Below are 17,192 nucleotides of genomic sequence, written 5' to 3' on the forward strand. Positions count from 1 at the left end.
CAAAACTGATGTGCCAATTAACTGAAGATCTGATCAACTGTAAATTTTACCCTTGGTGAACTAAAGCAATAAAGTTCCTGTTGCAGAATTTCTCTTCTGGTTAATTAGGAACTGGCTGGCCCAGACGGTGTTTGCTACATTGGGATGAATCATTGCTCAGACATTCTTTTCCTTCCCTGTGTTAGAATTATAGGATCTTGCTTAAAAGTACTTCCGTTTTGGGATAAAACGTATTTGATATATTCTTAGGATATAGGACTGGAATCAGAGAAGCTGGATTCAGCCACAGAGATATTATCCATGTCTTTGGGTCAATTATGATTTCAATTCAAACAGGTTGGCTCATGCAGGAATTACATTGGAGAAAAGGTTACCGTGGATGCTACTTCAAATCGTCCGGAGAAAAGACAAATAAATGTAACACATAAATACATCAAATAAAAATTGGCTCTTACAAAAAAATAATAATAATTTGAAAGCAGGCTATAGATCCCAGCAATTGTAACACCTAGTCAGAAGGCTCGTAGGATATAATCGAATAATAGAGTTGGATGGGAGGTCTTCTTATCAGTGGTGGGATTCAATTTTTTTTTTTACTTCTGGTTCTGTGGGCGTGGCTTGGTGGGCGTGGCAGGGGAAGGATACTGCAAAATCTCTATTCCTTCCCCACCCCACTAACCTGCTTTCCAGCTCCGTTCTCCTGTGCAGGGCAACCAAAGAAGATCCGTCCGATCAGCTGGGACTCAATGGGAGGCAGAGAAGAGATGGGGGCAGGGGCAGTCAGAGCTGGTATTTGCCGGCTCTCCGAACTGCTCAAAATTTCCGCTACCGGTTCTCCAGAACTGGTCAGAACCTGCAGAATGTCACCTCTGCTTCTTATCCAACCCCCCCCGCCCAAGCAGGAGACCCTATACCGTTCCAGACAAGTGACCATCCAGTCTCTTCTTGATGGAGCCCCTGCAATGACCTATTTTAATTTCCCAAGTTGGAAATCATGTAGGAATTCTCTATAAATAGCTACGAACTTCTTCATCCTGAGATATAAGCATATATGGAGAGAGAGAGAGTGATGAGCCTTCCTTTCTTCTTCCCACAGGCCACCAAAGCTCACATCAAACTCAACACCAAGAAGCTTTACCAAGCCGATGGCTACGCTGTGAAGGAGCTGCTGAAGATCACCACGGTCCTGTACAACGCCATGAAGAGCAAAGGGATGGAAAGCACGGCTACGGGTGAAGAAGACGTCGGCAAATTCAAATTTGATCTGGGTTCCAGAGTGAGGAACTTTGAATTTCTTCTATTATGCGCGGAGTCTCGCCTTTCCTCTTGAGGCTTAAAGCATCATTTAAGTGATACCTAGAATCTTTTAAAAAATGGATTCCATATAATCCTACATATAATCTTTGAAGTATGCATAGCTTGCCTTTCCACCCACCTATCCACAAGTTCACACAACCTTTGTTTAAAGAAGACACTGTTTTTGTTTTAAAAGGCTGATTTACCCCTCATTTGGAGTAAATCAACTGTGAGTGCAATTGTAGAACTGCAAGAATGGGAGAAGATACAGTATTCTGCTTCCAAAGCTACTGACAGAAAATCCAGTGAACATACTGACCTGGATTTATGCATTGCGCTAAACATAGATTATTGACTAAATCATGATTGCTTGGGTTTGGAATTGGGCTACATCATGAATAGTAGCATATACACCACAATAGTGTGATTGACACACCATGATAAGCCAAATTTGAAAAAAAAAAAGCGTTCTATAATACCATGTTTCCCTTATTGAAAATAAGACAGGGTCTTCTGTTAATTTTTGCTCCAAAAGAGGCGTTAGGGCTTATTTTCCAGTTAGGTCTTACTTTCGGGGAAATACGGCACTAAATGTGTCTGGCTGACAATCTTAACTGGGGCTTATTTTGGAGGTAGGGCTTATATTACAAGCATCCTGAAATTTTTGCTAGAGCTTATTTTCCAGTTGGGTCTTATTTTCAGGGAAACACGGTTATGTGGTCTGTTCAGCCTTCCTCCACCTGGTAGCCCTCTAGATGGGTGGACAACTCCTAGAATTCCTTAATCCAGCATGAGTATTATTGAGAATTCTGGGAGTTAGTTTAGTTAGTTAGTTAGTTAGTTAGTTAGTTAGCTTGGAAAGACAGTAGGCATATTCGAAGATGTGTGCATTAGGTAGATGTATGTTGACCTGTACAAGAAGAAAGTGATCTGGTAGATGGAAACATCTGGAAAAGTTGTGAGAATTGGCTTTAATGTATGCAAGCATTCTTTCCTCACTGAGGAAAGCCAATTGTGTTTTCTGTGAATGGTATTCTGTAGAGCCGGGGTGTCAAACTCACGTCATCACAGCACATCACATGACCTATTGGGACTTTCCCCCCCTTCGCTAAACTGGGCATTGGTGTGGCCAGCATGTGACGCATCCAGCCCACGGGCTGGAGTTTGACAGGCCTGATGTAGGGCAAATAGCATCTATGGTGAACTTGGTAAGAAGGGGATACGGTCCTCCTCCCATCCAGACCAGGAGCATCTTCCAGCTTGGAATTTTTCCCCTTCAAAATCGAATCTTTTCCCTTCAAAACTGAAAAGGTCAGCGAAAGCAACGTAACTGCACAGCTCACAACTCTCCAACACATGAACAAATAAATTATTCAGATCCATTGAAGCCCGTGCACAAATTATTACGGTTATTGATCTGCTTGGAGATGGGCACTTCCAAAGAGTCTCCCATCTCAATATATGGCTTTAGTCAGAAGAATTCCCTCTCCACTCCTCTCTAACTAACCCCTTAAACTCTGATTTCTCCAAATATCCGTTTAGATCAGTGATTTGAAGACAGCCAGGCAGCTCGCTTCAGAGATCACTTCGAAAGGAGCGTCTCTGTATGACTTGTTGGGCAAAGAAGTGACGCTGAGGGTAAGTCTACAAAGAAACATTTCCGCTGTCCCTTACTTGCACCCAAAACCGGTTTTCTATGTTTAATATTTCCAGGCGCGCGGGATGCTCAAAACGCGGCTACGTTTTCAGTAACAAATCTGTGAATATCAATTCTCCTGATTGTTGTCCCAAAGGTGCTTTTTTTTCCCCAAAAGGCATTTTGGATTTTCTTGGTGTTTTCCTTTGAAAATGTTTCACTTCTCATCCAAGAAGCTTCTTCAGTTCTTCAGAAGGCTTAGGGGTGACATGATAGCAGGGTTCCCATATTGGAGAGGCTGCCACAAAGAACAGGGGCGGGGCAGGAGCGGAGGGCCAACCTATTTTACAAAGCACCTGAAGGCAGGACAAGAAGCAACGGATGGAAACTAATCAAGGAGAGAAGCAACCCAGAACTAAGAAGGAATTTCCCGACAGCGGGAACAATTCTCCAGTGGAATGGCTTGCCTTCAGAAGTTGTGGGTGCTCCTGGAAGTAGCAAAGGACCAGCCCGCAGTGCCTTTGCCAGCAAAAATGGAGCTTGGGAGGGCCACACACAGGTCCTCCCAACCTCCATGTTCTCTGGCAGAGGTTGAAGGATGCCGTCGTCGCCGAAAACGGAGGTCAGGAGCCCATTGTGGCTGGCAGAGCACTTAGGCCATGACAAGCGCATCCAACACAAGTGGCGTCGAGCTGCCCACTCCCACCCGGGGCCCCCCGAGGTCCAACGCAACCCTGATACGTCCCTCAATGACGTCGAGTTTGACACCCCTGGTATAGAGTTTCCTGATTAAGCTGTGGGTTGGACTAGAAGACCTCCAAGGTCCCTTCCAACTCTTGTTATTCTGTTAAAGAAAAAGGACCAAGAAAATCCAGCTGCCTTTTGGGAAAAAGCACCTTTTTCAACCATGACCTGGATGATTGAGAATCAGACAACAGATCATCAGAGTTGGAAAGGGACCTTGTAGGTCATCTAGTCCAACCCATTGCCCAAGTGGGTGACCCTACACCATTTCTGACAAATCTGAGTCCAGTGTCTTCTTGAAAGTTTCCAGGGATGAAGCTCCCACAACTTCTGAAGGCAACTCCTGTTCTCTTGGTTGATTGTTCTCAGTGTCAGAAAATTCCTCCTTATTTCCAGGTTGAATCTCTCCTTGGTCAGCTTCCATCCATTGTTCCTTGTCTGGCCTTCAAGTGCTTTGGAAAATAGCTTGACCCCTTCCTCCTCTCTGTGGCAGCCCCTCACATATTGGAAGACTGTTAGCTATCATGTCTCCCCTGGTCTCCATAGCTTCTCCTTATTGTTCTGTTGCTGTCCACCTTTCTAACTCTGTCCATTTTCAAGCAACATGGGTTTCCTCCTGCCTCTCCTAAACTTCACCCTTCTAGATCCTGTGCTGAAGAGTAGAGATGTACAGGATGGGGGATTCTGGGGGTTGTAGTCCACACATCTAAAACTTTTCAAGGCTGAGGAAATTCTGCTCTGGTGGGAAAAGAAGATCCTTTTCTGTCTCAAGAAGACCAGATGTTCCTTCTGCCTCATTAGGGTCAACAAGACATTTTTGAAGATAAAGCACACAGATCTGTTGTGTGAAAATAGCTGAGAAGGATTGAACAAGCTTTTTTTTTTTAATGTTCTCTTCCTAATGATCAGTGCCTTTTTTCCCCCTCCTTCTGCATTCTGGGCAATTAATTAAAAAGAAGACGTGGAGCTCCTACCAAGGCAGGGATGTTCAAACAGAGCTATTATTGTTCTCTGTTAAACTTCTGTTAACTGATTTAGTCTTCGGCAGCCCCAGGCATGGTCCTATTAACAAAAATCCATGGAATGCATCTTGGGGATAATCCTGTAAATATTAAAGACTTCCATCTCATAATCTTTGTTGGGCAGGTCAGGAGGAGTTTTCCTGCTCTTTGCATTTCCTTGAGAAATAAATTACTTTCTTTTTCTGCTGGGAGGAAAATAAATATATGTAGTTGGAGATATTTCTCATTTGTATAGGCACTCAACCTTGTCTTCCATCGATGTTCTAGATCATTAAAGTCTGGGGCTTTTATTTTTGTCTCCATCAGAGCCTTTGCATATCAATTGATTTCCCGCAAGAGACATCATGCCCATTATGGAATAATAATGTAATTAAATTGTCATTTTTCATCTGAGACAGCGCAAGAGTAGAATATTCGATGCCCAGGTTTCAGATGTTTTGAAATCCAGGGAGGGCATCTGTGGCAGGTTTTACACCAAGGTTTGATTGATTCTCGGAAGAGCTTAGAAGGGTGCAACTTAGCTACAGGTTGTCCTCAGCTTACAACAGTGACCGTTCAAAGTTACAACAGCCTTAGTTTTACATTTTGATTGAGTTATGAAATATTGTAAAATCCAAATACAAAAGTAAATAGAAAGTAGGGAAGAAAAGGGGGAAGAAAAGTGAGGAAGGATAAGAAGAAAAGAAAAAGAAACATTCCGACTCTATAGTTTATATTTTATAACTCAGTCAAAATGTTAAACTAGGAACATCCCTGAAAAAAGGGACTTCTGACCATTTTTCACATTTACGACCGCTGCAGCATCCCCATGGACATGTGATCAAAATTCAGACACCAGGCAACTGACTCATATTTATGACGGTTGCAGTGTCCCAGGGGGAGTCATTTACAACCTTCTGGCAAGCAAAATTAATAGGAAGCCAGATTCACTTAACGACTGTGTTGCCAGCTTAACAACTGCAGATATTTACTTAACAACCGTGCAAAGAAAAGTGGAAAAACTCACTTAACAGCTGCCTCACTTAGCAAGGGAAATATAGAGCTCAGTTGTGGTCGTAAGTCGAGGCCTACCTGCATTCTGTATGCAGGGACGTGTTCTGTCTCTATATCAGTCTTTCTCAAATTGTGGTCTGCTAGAAGTACCCTGTTTCCCTGAAAATAAGACCCAACCGGAAAATAAGTCCCAATGTGTCTTTTGGAGCAAAAATTAATAGAAGACCCTGTCTTATTTTTGAGGAAACACGGTATTGGGATTAATAGATTTTGTTTTTTCACCTGTCAGTGTGATTTTAGCTTTTAAGGCTTTCAATTCCCAAGGGGTCTGTCTCTGAGATGTCTTCACACAGGGTTTCCTCTTCTTGTTTGCCTTGAAGGTTTGACTTTGAGTAATATGAAGTCTTTGGATCTAGAAGTTATGTTTGGTTCTCAGGCTAGTCATTCATTATGGACTTAGGTTAGTCTTTCATGGTTGGGAACGGTGTATTTGGAAGGTGCCAACTTGTGACAGATTGAAATGTAATCCTTTAAAAGAGATAAAAGGCTAAAATTTTCATGAGCCCCGAGCAGTGAGATGTTGGCTGCTTCTCTCTGGACTTGCAGCAAAGAAAGTACATCTTTTCCCTCCTCCTTCTCTGCAGTCGATCAGTGAGAGAGAGAAAAAAAACCTGTTAGAAACATGAAAAATCGCCTCCATTAAAAGAGCACATCTGGCTGGTTGGCTTCCGTGGCGTCGGCCTGGCATGACCTTGCGAGACTCTTCCCTGTAACATCTCCAGATATCTTAACTGAGCTTGCCAGATTTCAGGCAAAGGACTTTCTTTATGGAATTATTACTCAAATTTATGTGCCATTTGTTTCTAGAGATTCTGAATGATTACTTGTGGCTACTCTGTTCATAGGCTTCTCCTTGCTAGCCCTTTGCAACTCAATTCTTTCTACTAATGCTGTAGAGCAGTGGCCCCCAACCTTTTTTGAACCAGGGACCGGTTTCACGATTATTTATTCTTCCACGGACCGGTACCTGAGTAACGCGAGACTCCACTGCCCTCGGGACGGCTCTTCGTTCGAAGCCGCCCCCCCTCTCTTCAAAGAAACTAAGGCGCAAGCACCCAAACGCCACTTTCAAACTGAAAACCCGGAAGCACTTTCCAACCGAAAACCCGGAAGCAACCGAAAACCTGGAAGCGCCGTCGAAACAAGATGGCGGTGCCCAAGCTTTGTGGCCCAGTAAAAAATGATCCACGGACCGGTACCGGTCCGGGGATTGGTGGTTGGGGACCCCTGCTGTAGAGGATCTCTGTCATGGTTGTCCCCAAGGTGCATTTTCAGGAGGTGCTTCTCCTGAAACTTCTCTCTTTGGAACCGGTCCCTAGTGCCCAAAAGGTCGGAGGCTGCTGCCTTACAGGCCTCCCTAAGCTGTTTACGGAGTCAGCATACTGCCCCCAGCAGTCTGCGTCCTTGTTTTACTGACCTTGGAAGGAGGGAAGGCTGAGTCAACCTTGAGCCGGTCAGGATTGAACTCTCGGCAGTGAGCTGAATTAGACTGTCAGGGTTCCGATGGATGCCCTAATTCATTCACGATCTTTACAAGTTGACAGCAATGCTGCATTCTAACCACTGCACACTATGGAAGGAAGGGGGGGGGCAGGCAACAGCAATAGCACTTACTTATACACCACTTTACAGTGCTTCCCAGCCCTCTCTAAGCGGTTTACAGTGTCAGCCTGTCAACCCCAACAATCTGGCTCCTCATTTTACCCGCCTCAGAAGGACGGAAGGCTGAGTCAACCTTGAGTCAGTCAGGATCGAATTCCTGGCAGTGAGCTGGATTAGGCTGCAATACTGCATTCTTATCACTGCTCACTATAGAAGGAAGGAAGGAAGGAAGGAAGGAAGGAAGGAAGGAAGGAAGGAAGGAAGGAAGGAAGGAAGGAAGGAAGGAAGGAAGGAAGGAAAATAACAATAGCACTTAGACTTATACACCGCTTTACAGTGCTTTATAGCTCTCTCTAAGTCGTTTACAGTGTCAGCCTGTCGACCCCAACAATCTGGGTCCTCATTTTACCAACCTTGGAAGGATGGAAGTCTGAACTGAGCCTCGTCAGAATCAAACTCCAGAGTGTGGACAGAGTTTGCCTGCAGTATTAATGCCTTCCAACCACTGCGCCACCGGGGCTCAGGTTTACGGAATACAGTTCTCATGTGCTAGTGGTTTTGTTGGCAACTTGCCATCGAAGAAACAAACATAGAGATGTGTTCAGGTGTTTTCTTTTTCCTCTGCCACCTTGGAGTGCCTTATGAGGGAACTTTGCTCCTTTTGAAAGTCAAGCAGGTCGCCCGACTCAAAAAAGTTTCATCGGGCTTAAAACTGAATGTAGCACAGGATAAGAATTACATTCCTAGGTTACAAAGAGAAAAATTAGTGTCAATTTGGTGCAGATCTTACACTTCACTGGAAAGTAATTGAGATGTTTACAGTTTCCCATTCTTCCTGCAGTACTGGTGCTGCATGAAATTTTGGTTGTGCTTTGTGGCATTGAGAATGAAATCCACTCAAGCTTGATCTGCCTTTGAAATACGAAAATCCTGAATTGGTGAAGGAACTGTAACAGATTATTCTGTGCACTGATTCTTGTCAAATGGGTCATTTTTTTTTTCCGAGGCATTCAAGGCATTAAATATATTTTCTTTCAAAGCAGAATGCAATTACATATATTGTTAGTAGAAGAGAGGCGACCTGAGTGATTTGGGGGTTGCGTGGGATACAGGGAGTAACTTGCTTTAGGTAACTTTTGGATTCCAATTGCATAAATTACTGTAGTGGAAAGATTGTGACTGTTCAGTATTCCTTGGTTTTAAAAATGAAGAGCCATGAAATTAGCCATAAAGGTAAACTGTAAAGGTTCCCCTCGCTAGTCGTGTTAGTTGTTTCCGGCTCTAGGGGGTGGTGTTCCTCTCCGTTACAAAGCCAAAGAGCCAGCGCTGTCCGAAGATGTCTCCGTGGTCATGTGGCCAGCATGATTAAACGCCTTTGAAGGCGCATGGAACGCCGTTCCCTTCCCACCAAAGGGGTCCCTATTTTTCTACTTGCATTTTTTTACATGCTTTCGAACTGCTAGGTTGGCAGAAGCTGGGATAAAGAACGGGAGCTCACTCCGTGACGCGGCACTAGGGGTTCGAACCGCTGAACTACTGGCCTTGCTAATCAACAAGCTCAGCTTCTTAGCCACTGAGCCACCGTGTCCTTTTTGGGGACCATGGCCATGAAATTGGCCATGGAGGACTTCAACCCCAAAACTGCTGCTCCACAGAAGCATATGAGACCTGAAAGACCTTGAAAGAGGTGAATGAAATGTCAGATTTAGTTCTTGGGGTATCCAGACAAGCCTTGGAATCCCATCACTCTTCCCTCCTAGGTGTTGTTTTCCACTCTGATGATCAATTTTCTTTTTCTCCTCCAAATTTGTCCCAGGTTCCCCATGTAGTTTTCTTCACACCTGGTGGGCTCCAGATGTATTGGGAGTAGAATTCCCCGTGGCTGTACTGAGTATCAATTCTGCCTCTTTTACTATTAGCTTTCTTTCCTCAGTGCGTAAAAAACCAATGCCATCTCCGTGGAATATTTTGAATTTACGTTAATTGCTTTAAAATGACTTTCCTCTTTAGCTCATTAGCATTAATGCTATGTGGATGCTCCCCTGATTCCTAATGAGTGGATGTTGCAACATAACATAAACAGAAAGGAGCACCTACCCTCCTTGACAAAATATTGCTTTTCTGGGTATTAATCGTAATGATTTGATTAGAGTATAGCTAATCCTCAATTTATAACTGTTTGTTTAATGAATATTTTGCTTAAGTCTTAAACTTTGTAAACAAATGGTACTGCCAGGGTAGAGCTGTAATGTAATATTAGGGTTGCTATTGCAGGCTTGGCTAGTCTAGGGAAGAGAAGGACCAGGGGAGAGAGCAGCCTTCCAATATTTGCCACGGAGAGGAGGAAGGGATCAAACTATTTTTTAAAGCACCTGAAGGCCAGACAAGGAATAAAGGATGGAAACTGAACCAGGAGAGATTCAACCTGGAAATAAGGACGAATTTTCTGACAGTGAGAACAATCAACCCATGGAACAGAAGTTGCCTTCAGAAGTTGTGGGAGCTTCATCCCTGGAAGCTTTCAGGAAGAGACAGGACTGCCATCTGTCAGAAATAGTGTAGGATCACCTGCTTGGGCAGGGGGGTTGGACTAGATGACCTACAGGGTCCTTTCCAACTCTGTTAATCTTCTAATCTAATATTGCCAACCATGATTCTATCAGGATTTTTTACTATAATTCTAACAACACTCCCCTAATTTGCTTGCAATGGCCGTTTCCTGCTGATAGAAATGTTTTTCTTGCATCTGTGATATGCTAAGAAAATATAGAAGATTTTGCATGTTCAAAGAGTGCTCTCTGCCCACTTGTGATTTGGCCAATCAAAATAAGATTCAGAAGCTGTAATCCTCCACTTATTATTCCGAAATTCTCGCTGCCTGTTGCTTTGAGTTAACGTGTCTGCTGATGTTGCTTTGCAGCGACTTTCAAAGAGAGAAGTCCCTGCAGATGTAAACAGAGTTTACGACAAGAGTAAAATGAAGCGTACTAACAAATAATGCACCTTACAGCCAAAACAAGCAACTCAAAATTAACCAGTTGTTACACATGAAGCCATGAGAGGCAGGATTTGGTTGTGCATTCTGCACTTCATTGATGTATGTATTTATTCATCCACTTAATGATTTTTCTATGGCCATCAATTCATCACGACTCTTAGCATCCAAACAAGAACAATCACCAAAATAGATGTCAAAATAAACAAAGCAAATTGGCAACTAAGGTTGCTAATTCTGGACCTTACTCCAGAATCTAGCCCACTGCTGTGTGGAACGGCTCGGTTTTTGAGCCAATAGGGTTGCAGCCATCCAAACCACACCAAGCTGTTCCACAACCACAACAGCGCAAATGTTTGAAAAAGCCTTGGGATAAACATGTTTTACCTCACATCTAACTGTCAACTCTGAAGCGAACTCAGCTGAAGCCATCTTTTGCAGCCTCATAGTTGCCACGAACTCCAACAAGGGAAAGGGAGGGGGAAGTAGATAGACTGGCTAGCAGTCAAAACAAACAGTTTTCTTGTGGGAACCAAGGTCATCCCAACAGGTGACAGTTGGAAGAGGAGAGGAGTGACCAAGGAATCCACCAGATACCCTATTTGGACAATGTGACCAGTGACACTTGGGAGGGGAGACAATTGCTCTTTTAATTATGTCACAAGCGCAGGAAAACTTTCAGAGCTGGTTTTCACTAGCTGTGCCGATATGATGTATCCAATAAACACGTTCTTTGAGGAATCTATCTGCCTTGGAGTTCTGGTTTTGGCAGGTGCATTACTCAGAATGCTGACGCTAAAATATGGTCAACAATGTGCCAGAACGTCTATCATGCAGCGAAGATGGCTTCTGGCAGTCCTTCCCATATCCTCTTCTAGATGGATCGCCTCCATTAATCATTTTAATAGAGGCAACATGATCACACATGCGAAAAGGAAATCTCTGGGCTACATTTAGGATGAAAGCTGGCAACTTCTTCCTTTAAGCTGAATCTGCTGAAGGATGGAAGGAGGTGGGGGTTGGAGTCGGGCCAGAATCTGAGATTTAGAAAATTCTCTTTTTTTTTCCTCTCTCTCTCTCTTCATTTCTGTCCTCCCAGCAGCAAGTTGGTGGGAAGGAGGCAGTTAGCTTTTACCAGAAGTCTGATTTCAAAGGAGGTTTGAAGTTAAGCCAAGGCTCTGGATTGTCCGCTTCGAATTCTCCAAAGCAGCTTTAGAAAGTAGGACAAGAAGCAATGGGGGGGAAGATCACTGAAGCAGACTCAACTTAGAACTAAGGAGCAATTTCCTGACAGTGAGAACAATTAATCGGTGGAAGGACTTACCTCTGGACATTGTGGGAGGACAACCTCCAGTGATGGGGATCTGGAGGTTTTCAAGAAGAGATTGGACAGCCATTTGTCTGGAATAGTATATGGTCTCCTGCTTGAGCAGGGGTTGGGCTAGAAGACCTCCATGGTCCCTTCCATCCAAGTTACTCTATGTTCTGTGTTCTAAATCAGACTAGCTCTTGGGACTCTACCCAGAGTGTTCAGATGATACAAGAGGATGATGCATCTGGCACATGAGATTACCCTTTCAACTCTTCCCTAGTTCCAGCTGAAAACTAGTTTAAAAATGACACGGGAAATAATGTGCTAGACAGCCGATAAAAAAAGCCCAGCATTATCATCTACTACTACACTTATCAGTTGCAGAGCAGCAGTATCCCTTTTGCTGAAATCGAGTGATTTGTGATTCCCTGCGTGATTTGTGCTGCTTTTCGCGTAGCTGGAAGGCACTTCGGCCAAAGTTACTTTTTTCCTAATTTTATCAAGAGTAAAGGCCGCTCTTTACAAATGTGCAACTGATCTCTCCTTTGGTCTTCGCCCTAAACAGATTTTCTTCCCTGCATTCCACTAATGTATGATCTCTTGCCTTCCAGTAAACCCATCTAAGAGTCTTTGGGCTCTCTCTTTGTGACTGTTAAACAGCAGAAAATATTCCTTGAGGATATTTTCCTGTCTCTCTTCATATGCTAAATTTCTCCTCTCAGTAAAATCCCTGGCAGGAATTGAATGAAATGCCAAAGCTTTCAGCTGCTATGCTATAGAAACAGCATTGAGCCTTCAGAATGAGTAATGGGCTACAGCCATTTCTTTGACAGATTGCTTAGTTTAAGTTCAGAAATCAAAAAAAATTGGGAATGGAGACAGTCTCATTGGAAGGGCTGAGCACATTCAAGGTTTGAGAATTAAAACCCGATAACATCTAATTAAACATTTGCTTCTTAAAACTGTACAAACACAGAGTCTTTCTTTTTCCCATAAGCAAAAGGCCACCTGCTTTCCACACCATGCTGTGTCGTACACGGAGTCCTCGACTTAACGACCACATTTGAAGCCAACATTTCTGTCACTAAGCAAGACAGTTAAAGTGAATTTTGCCCCATTTTACGACCTTGCTTGACCACAGCCGTTAAGCGAATCCCTTCAGTTTGTAAGTTAGTTGCCTGGTTGTGAAGTGAACTGGGCTTTTCCCCTTCCTTTGTCAGAAGATCACAAAACAGGATCAAGTGACACCCTGTCGTAAATATGAACCAGCTGCCAAACGTCTGAATTTTTCTTTAATATTTAAAGAACTTTATTAAATAAATTCTACAATTAAAAAAACCATATTTCCATTCATTGCAGCATATTTGCAATAGCGTTCACTCATTTTGACATATTCTTAAGTATATAGAATATTACTAAATATTATTACAATTATTTTACGTTTGATTTATGTCATATTTTCATATATTTACGTAGTTATTTACATATTTATACGTAAGTATACATAGTTATGCCTATTCATACCAAATTATTTCATCGCACCATAACTTTTCATTTCATCTCCCTATTTCGTGTCTACTTTGCAGCCAATTATACCATAACTTCCAAATTTCACGGTACTCTCTCTTCTCTCTCCTTCATTTCCATTAAAAGCCTATCCATTTCTGCACACTCTAAAACCATTTTTTATTATCATAATATCGGAGGGAGTGCTGTCACTTTTCCAATTCTGGGCAAAGGCTATTCTTGCTGCAAGCGTCCAAATTTTGATCACCTGACCGTGGGGGCACATCAACCGTCATAAGTGTGAATAAGTCACTTTCCCCCCAGTGCCGTTGTAATGTTGAACGTTCAGTAAATGAACCATTGTAAGTCGAGGACTACCTGTAATGCTTCGTATCGCAGCTATTATTGCTTTGTTCAATAAACCACGGTTAGCAAAACTGTGGCTTAATTAAGATGCATTGCCAAGCGGTGACTTCTAAAACGATTCTTGCTGTGACACACGAGCCTCTAAAAGCCAGGGGAGTGTATCTGTTACACTTCTGTCTTTTGTCCTATCTTATTTTAATAAAGCATCGTTTAAATCGACGTTGACGGGCTAGATTTTTAACTGTTAACAAAGAGATTACACCAAAGAGGGTTGCCAGCTTCGAAGATGCATGATAGCAATTAAAGCGAGTTCTCGGCACTTTTCCTTCCTCGGAATACTTTCTACATTTGCGAATCGATCCTCCTCCTCAAACTGGCGTTGCTGTCAAGAAAGAAAAAACATATTTAATGTCCATTAACAGTATCTTTCTGGGTTTTGTCCTTGTTTGCTCTTTTGTTTCATTCTGTTTCTTTTGTTTTCCCTCCTCTCAGGAACTGAGAACAGAAGCAATTGGAAGACCTCTTGAAATTAATGAAACCGAAAAAGTGATGCGTGTTGCCATCAAAGATATTTTGGTAAGGATGAAGGGTTTTTTTCAACACAACGTCTTGGTTAGTCAGTAAGTTACCTATTTTTTTTTTTTTTTTTGCTATACAAGTAATCCTTTGACTTACAACCGTTCATTTGGTTGTTCATCGTTTAATGAGCCTGCAATCCCTTGGATCGGTGGCGTCAGCGCGACTGAATGGAACTGAGTATTTACTGGCCGGATGCCCTTCCTGTTGCCAGTGCAGAGTGTGTGAGGCGAGAGCTCCACCTCCAGGCTGCCGCACCACTCACACAACAGTTCATTGAAGGACTGTTCGAAGTTACAACCGCATTGAAAAAAGTAACCTGCGTTTCTCATAGAGCAACATGAATTCTGGGCTCAATTGTGGGTCGTAAGTTGAGGATTTTTAAGAGGGTTTCCCATACCTTCCTTCTCCAGTTTACCTCAAGGAGTTTTCTCCTCTCTGCCCTTCTTACTCTCACCCATCTCACGCCCCTCTACCGTAGAGTCACAGGTGTCACTCTGGATGGCCTACAATAGAATTGGAAGCTCACCTCTGCTGCCTGTGATTCCCCCCCCCCCTTTTTTTTTTGCAGGAGCAAGTCCAGAAAACCAATGACATGCTCAACAACGTGGCCGCCGATGAAGCCAGTTTGGAGGCCAAGATCGAGAAGAGGAAATCCGAGCTGGAGAGAAACCACAAGCGGCTGCAAACCCTGCAGAGTGTTCGGTAGGTGCTGAGCTCCTCTTGGTCCCCCGTTAAGAGTTGACTGAAGGTTCAGCGGCCTGCAGTGAGGTGACAACAGTTTGACCTCCCAGGGAGGCTGTAATGCATATGGCTTCCCTGATGCCTTCCAGGGTGCCCACTGCAACGATGGGATGTTTTTTAATCATCCTTTTGCCAGGTCATGATAGATACATACGGTAGGTAGAGAGAGAGAGAGAGAGAGAGAGAGAGAGATTTATAGATATACAGATATACAGACAGACAGACAGATAGATAGACAGACAGATGATAGACATATAGAGACAGAGATGATAGATAGATAGATAGACAGACAGACGATAGACATATAGAGACAGAGATGATAGATAGATAGATAGATAGATAGATAGATAGATAGATAGATAGATAGACAGACAGACGATAGAAATATAGATAGGAAGAGAGGCATAGATAGATAGATAGATAGATAGATAGATAGATAGATAGATAGATAGATAGACAGACAGACAGACAGACGATAGATATATAGAGATACATAGATGATAGATAGATAGATAGATAGATAGATAGATAGATAGATAGACAGATAGACAGATAGACAGACAGACAATAGACATATAGAGACAGAGATGATAGATAGATAGATAGATAGATAGATAGATAGATAGATAGATAGATAGATAGACAGACGATAGACATATAGAGACAGAGATGATAGATAGATAGATAGATAGATAGATAGATAGATAGATAGATAGATAGATAGACAGACGATAGTATAGAGACAGAGATGATAGATAGATAGATAGATAGATAGATAGATAGATAGATAGACAGACGATAGACATATAGAGACAGAGATGATAGATAGATAGATAGATAGATAGATAGATAGATAGATAGATAGATAGATAGAAAAAGGATAGGCACATAGAGACAGACAGATGAGAGATAGAGAGATGATAGAAATAGAGAGATAGATATATTTATAGATATACAGATACATATAGACTGACAGACAGACAGACAGAAAGAGGATAGACATATAGAGACAGAGATTGTAGACAGACAGACAGACAGACAGACAGACAGATAGATAGATAGATAGATAGATAGATAGATAGATAGATAGATAGATAGATAGATGTGTGTGTGTAGCATATGTATATGTGTGTGCATGTAGGTGTATGGGTGTATATATATTTTTTCTTTTGAGACTGGGCATCAAAATTAATATGTGCAAGTGTGCTCACAATAAAAAAAGGCAATAAAGGTTATCTCATCTCATCATCTCAACTCATCTTGCCTTATCGCATCTTATATCTTGTCTTGTCTTTTGTCCTGTCCTATGCTACCATTTTTCCAAATAAACAAGCATAGGCTACTTCGAGCTTTACTCAGTCATTTTGGCTTAAGCTTTTCATTGTAATGACTTTTAAACCCACCACAAATGATGTTGTTGTTTTAAAAAAATGGATTCTTTTCAGCAATCATTTTTTTTTTCTAGCAGCTGATGGCAACCTGCAAATTCATTGGAGCTTCAACTACATAAACCCCAGGAACTCCAGCCATGTTTCCTGCCTTTGGGACAGATCAGCCTAATGTTGGGCAATGAAGAATTGGGGGCTGCTTGTCAGCCAGGCTCTCTCCCCGCTAGTTATAACAAATAAATCATGATTAAATAAATCATGGCTTACTGCAATGTATGAAACCCAGCTTTTTTCATCCTTACCAGCCCAGCCTTTATGGATGAATACGAGAAAATTGAAGAGGAGTTGCAGAAACAATATAGCTGTTACGTGGAGAAGTTTCGTAACTTGACGTACCTGGAACAGCAGCTGGATGACCAACACCGAATGGAACAAGAGAGGTTTGAGGTGAGCGTTTCTAAATATGGCTGTACCTAAACTGCTTTAATCAGAATTTCTACCAGGTGCCTCCCTAAAACGCCATTCTGTTATCTGCTGTTTCATCCTAGTTGTTGGATATACTCAGTGTTAGAGCTTGATTCCGCATTCTGTAATCCTCAGGTTACTGATTTTCATTTTTTTTCCAGAAAACTGCCCTCTTTTCAAAGAATAGCTAAAGATCCATAAAAATAAAATTATACAATTTCTTTGAAAATCCCACCTGGGTGATGAGAGGCGCCATGAATAAATGGGGTTACAGCAGAGTTATTTGTAATTGTGAGCCCTGTCCAAGCCAATAGCTTAATTTCTGCAGTGAGATATATCTTTGGTACATGAAACGGTGCCTAGTTGCAATAAAAGAACCACCCTAATTTCACAGCAATATATTCCTTTATAAGCTAAGGAAGCTATTACTCTTAATCTTACATTAGTCTACATTATAGCTTCAGCTTTCCAAGTGGGAACCATAAAT

The 17,192-nt window shown here is 42.3% G+C and overlaps 1 protein-coding gene across 3 annotated transcripts in view; it reads left to right on the forward strand.

Moving 5' to 3' along the window:
- IFT38 (intraflagellar transport 38) overlaps positions 1 to 17,192 on the forward strand; it is a 76,955-nt gene that overhangs the window by 39,716 nt on the left and 20,047 nt on the right. For all 3 annotated transcript variants that reach the window (XM_087912468.1, XM_087912467.1, XM_026704147.2), the window contains exons 4-8: positions 1,097 to 1,276; positions 2,839 to 2,934; positions 14,025 to 14,108; positions 14,680 to 14,813; positions 16,546 to 16,687. In XM_087912468.1, coding sequence (XP_087768594.1) covers positions 1,097 to 1,276; positions 2,839 to 2,934; positions 14,025 to 14,108; positions 14,680 to 14,813; positions 16,546 to 16,687 — 636 coding nt within the window. The remainder of the gene's footprint in view (positions 1 to 1,096; positions 1,277 to 2,838; positions 2,935 to 14,024; positions 14,109 to 14,679; positions 14,814 to 16,545; positions 16,688 to 17,192) is intronic.

Source organism: Pseudonaja textilis, chromosome 14 (assembly GCF_049901715.1).
Source record: "Pseudonaja textilis isolate UNSWEBS1 chromosome 14, rPseTex1.2, whole genome shotgun sequence".
NCBI classification, from domain to species: domain Eukaryota; kingdom Metazoa; phylum Chordata; class Lepidosauria; order Squamata; family Elapidae; genus Pseudonaja; species Pseudonaja textilis.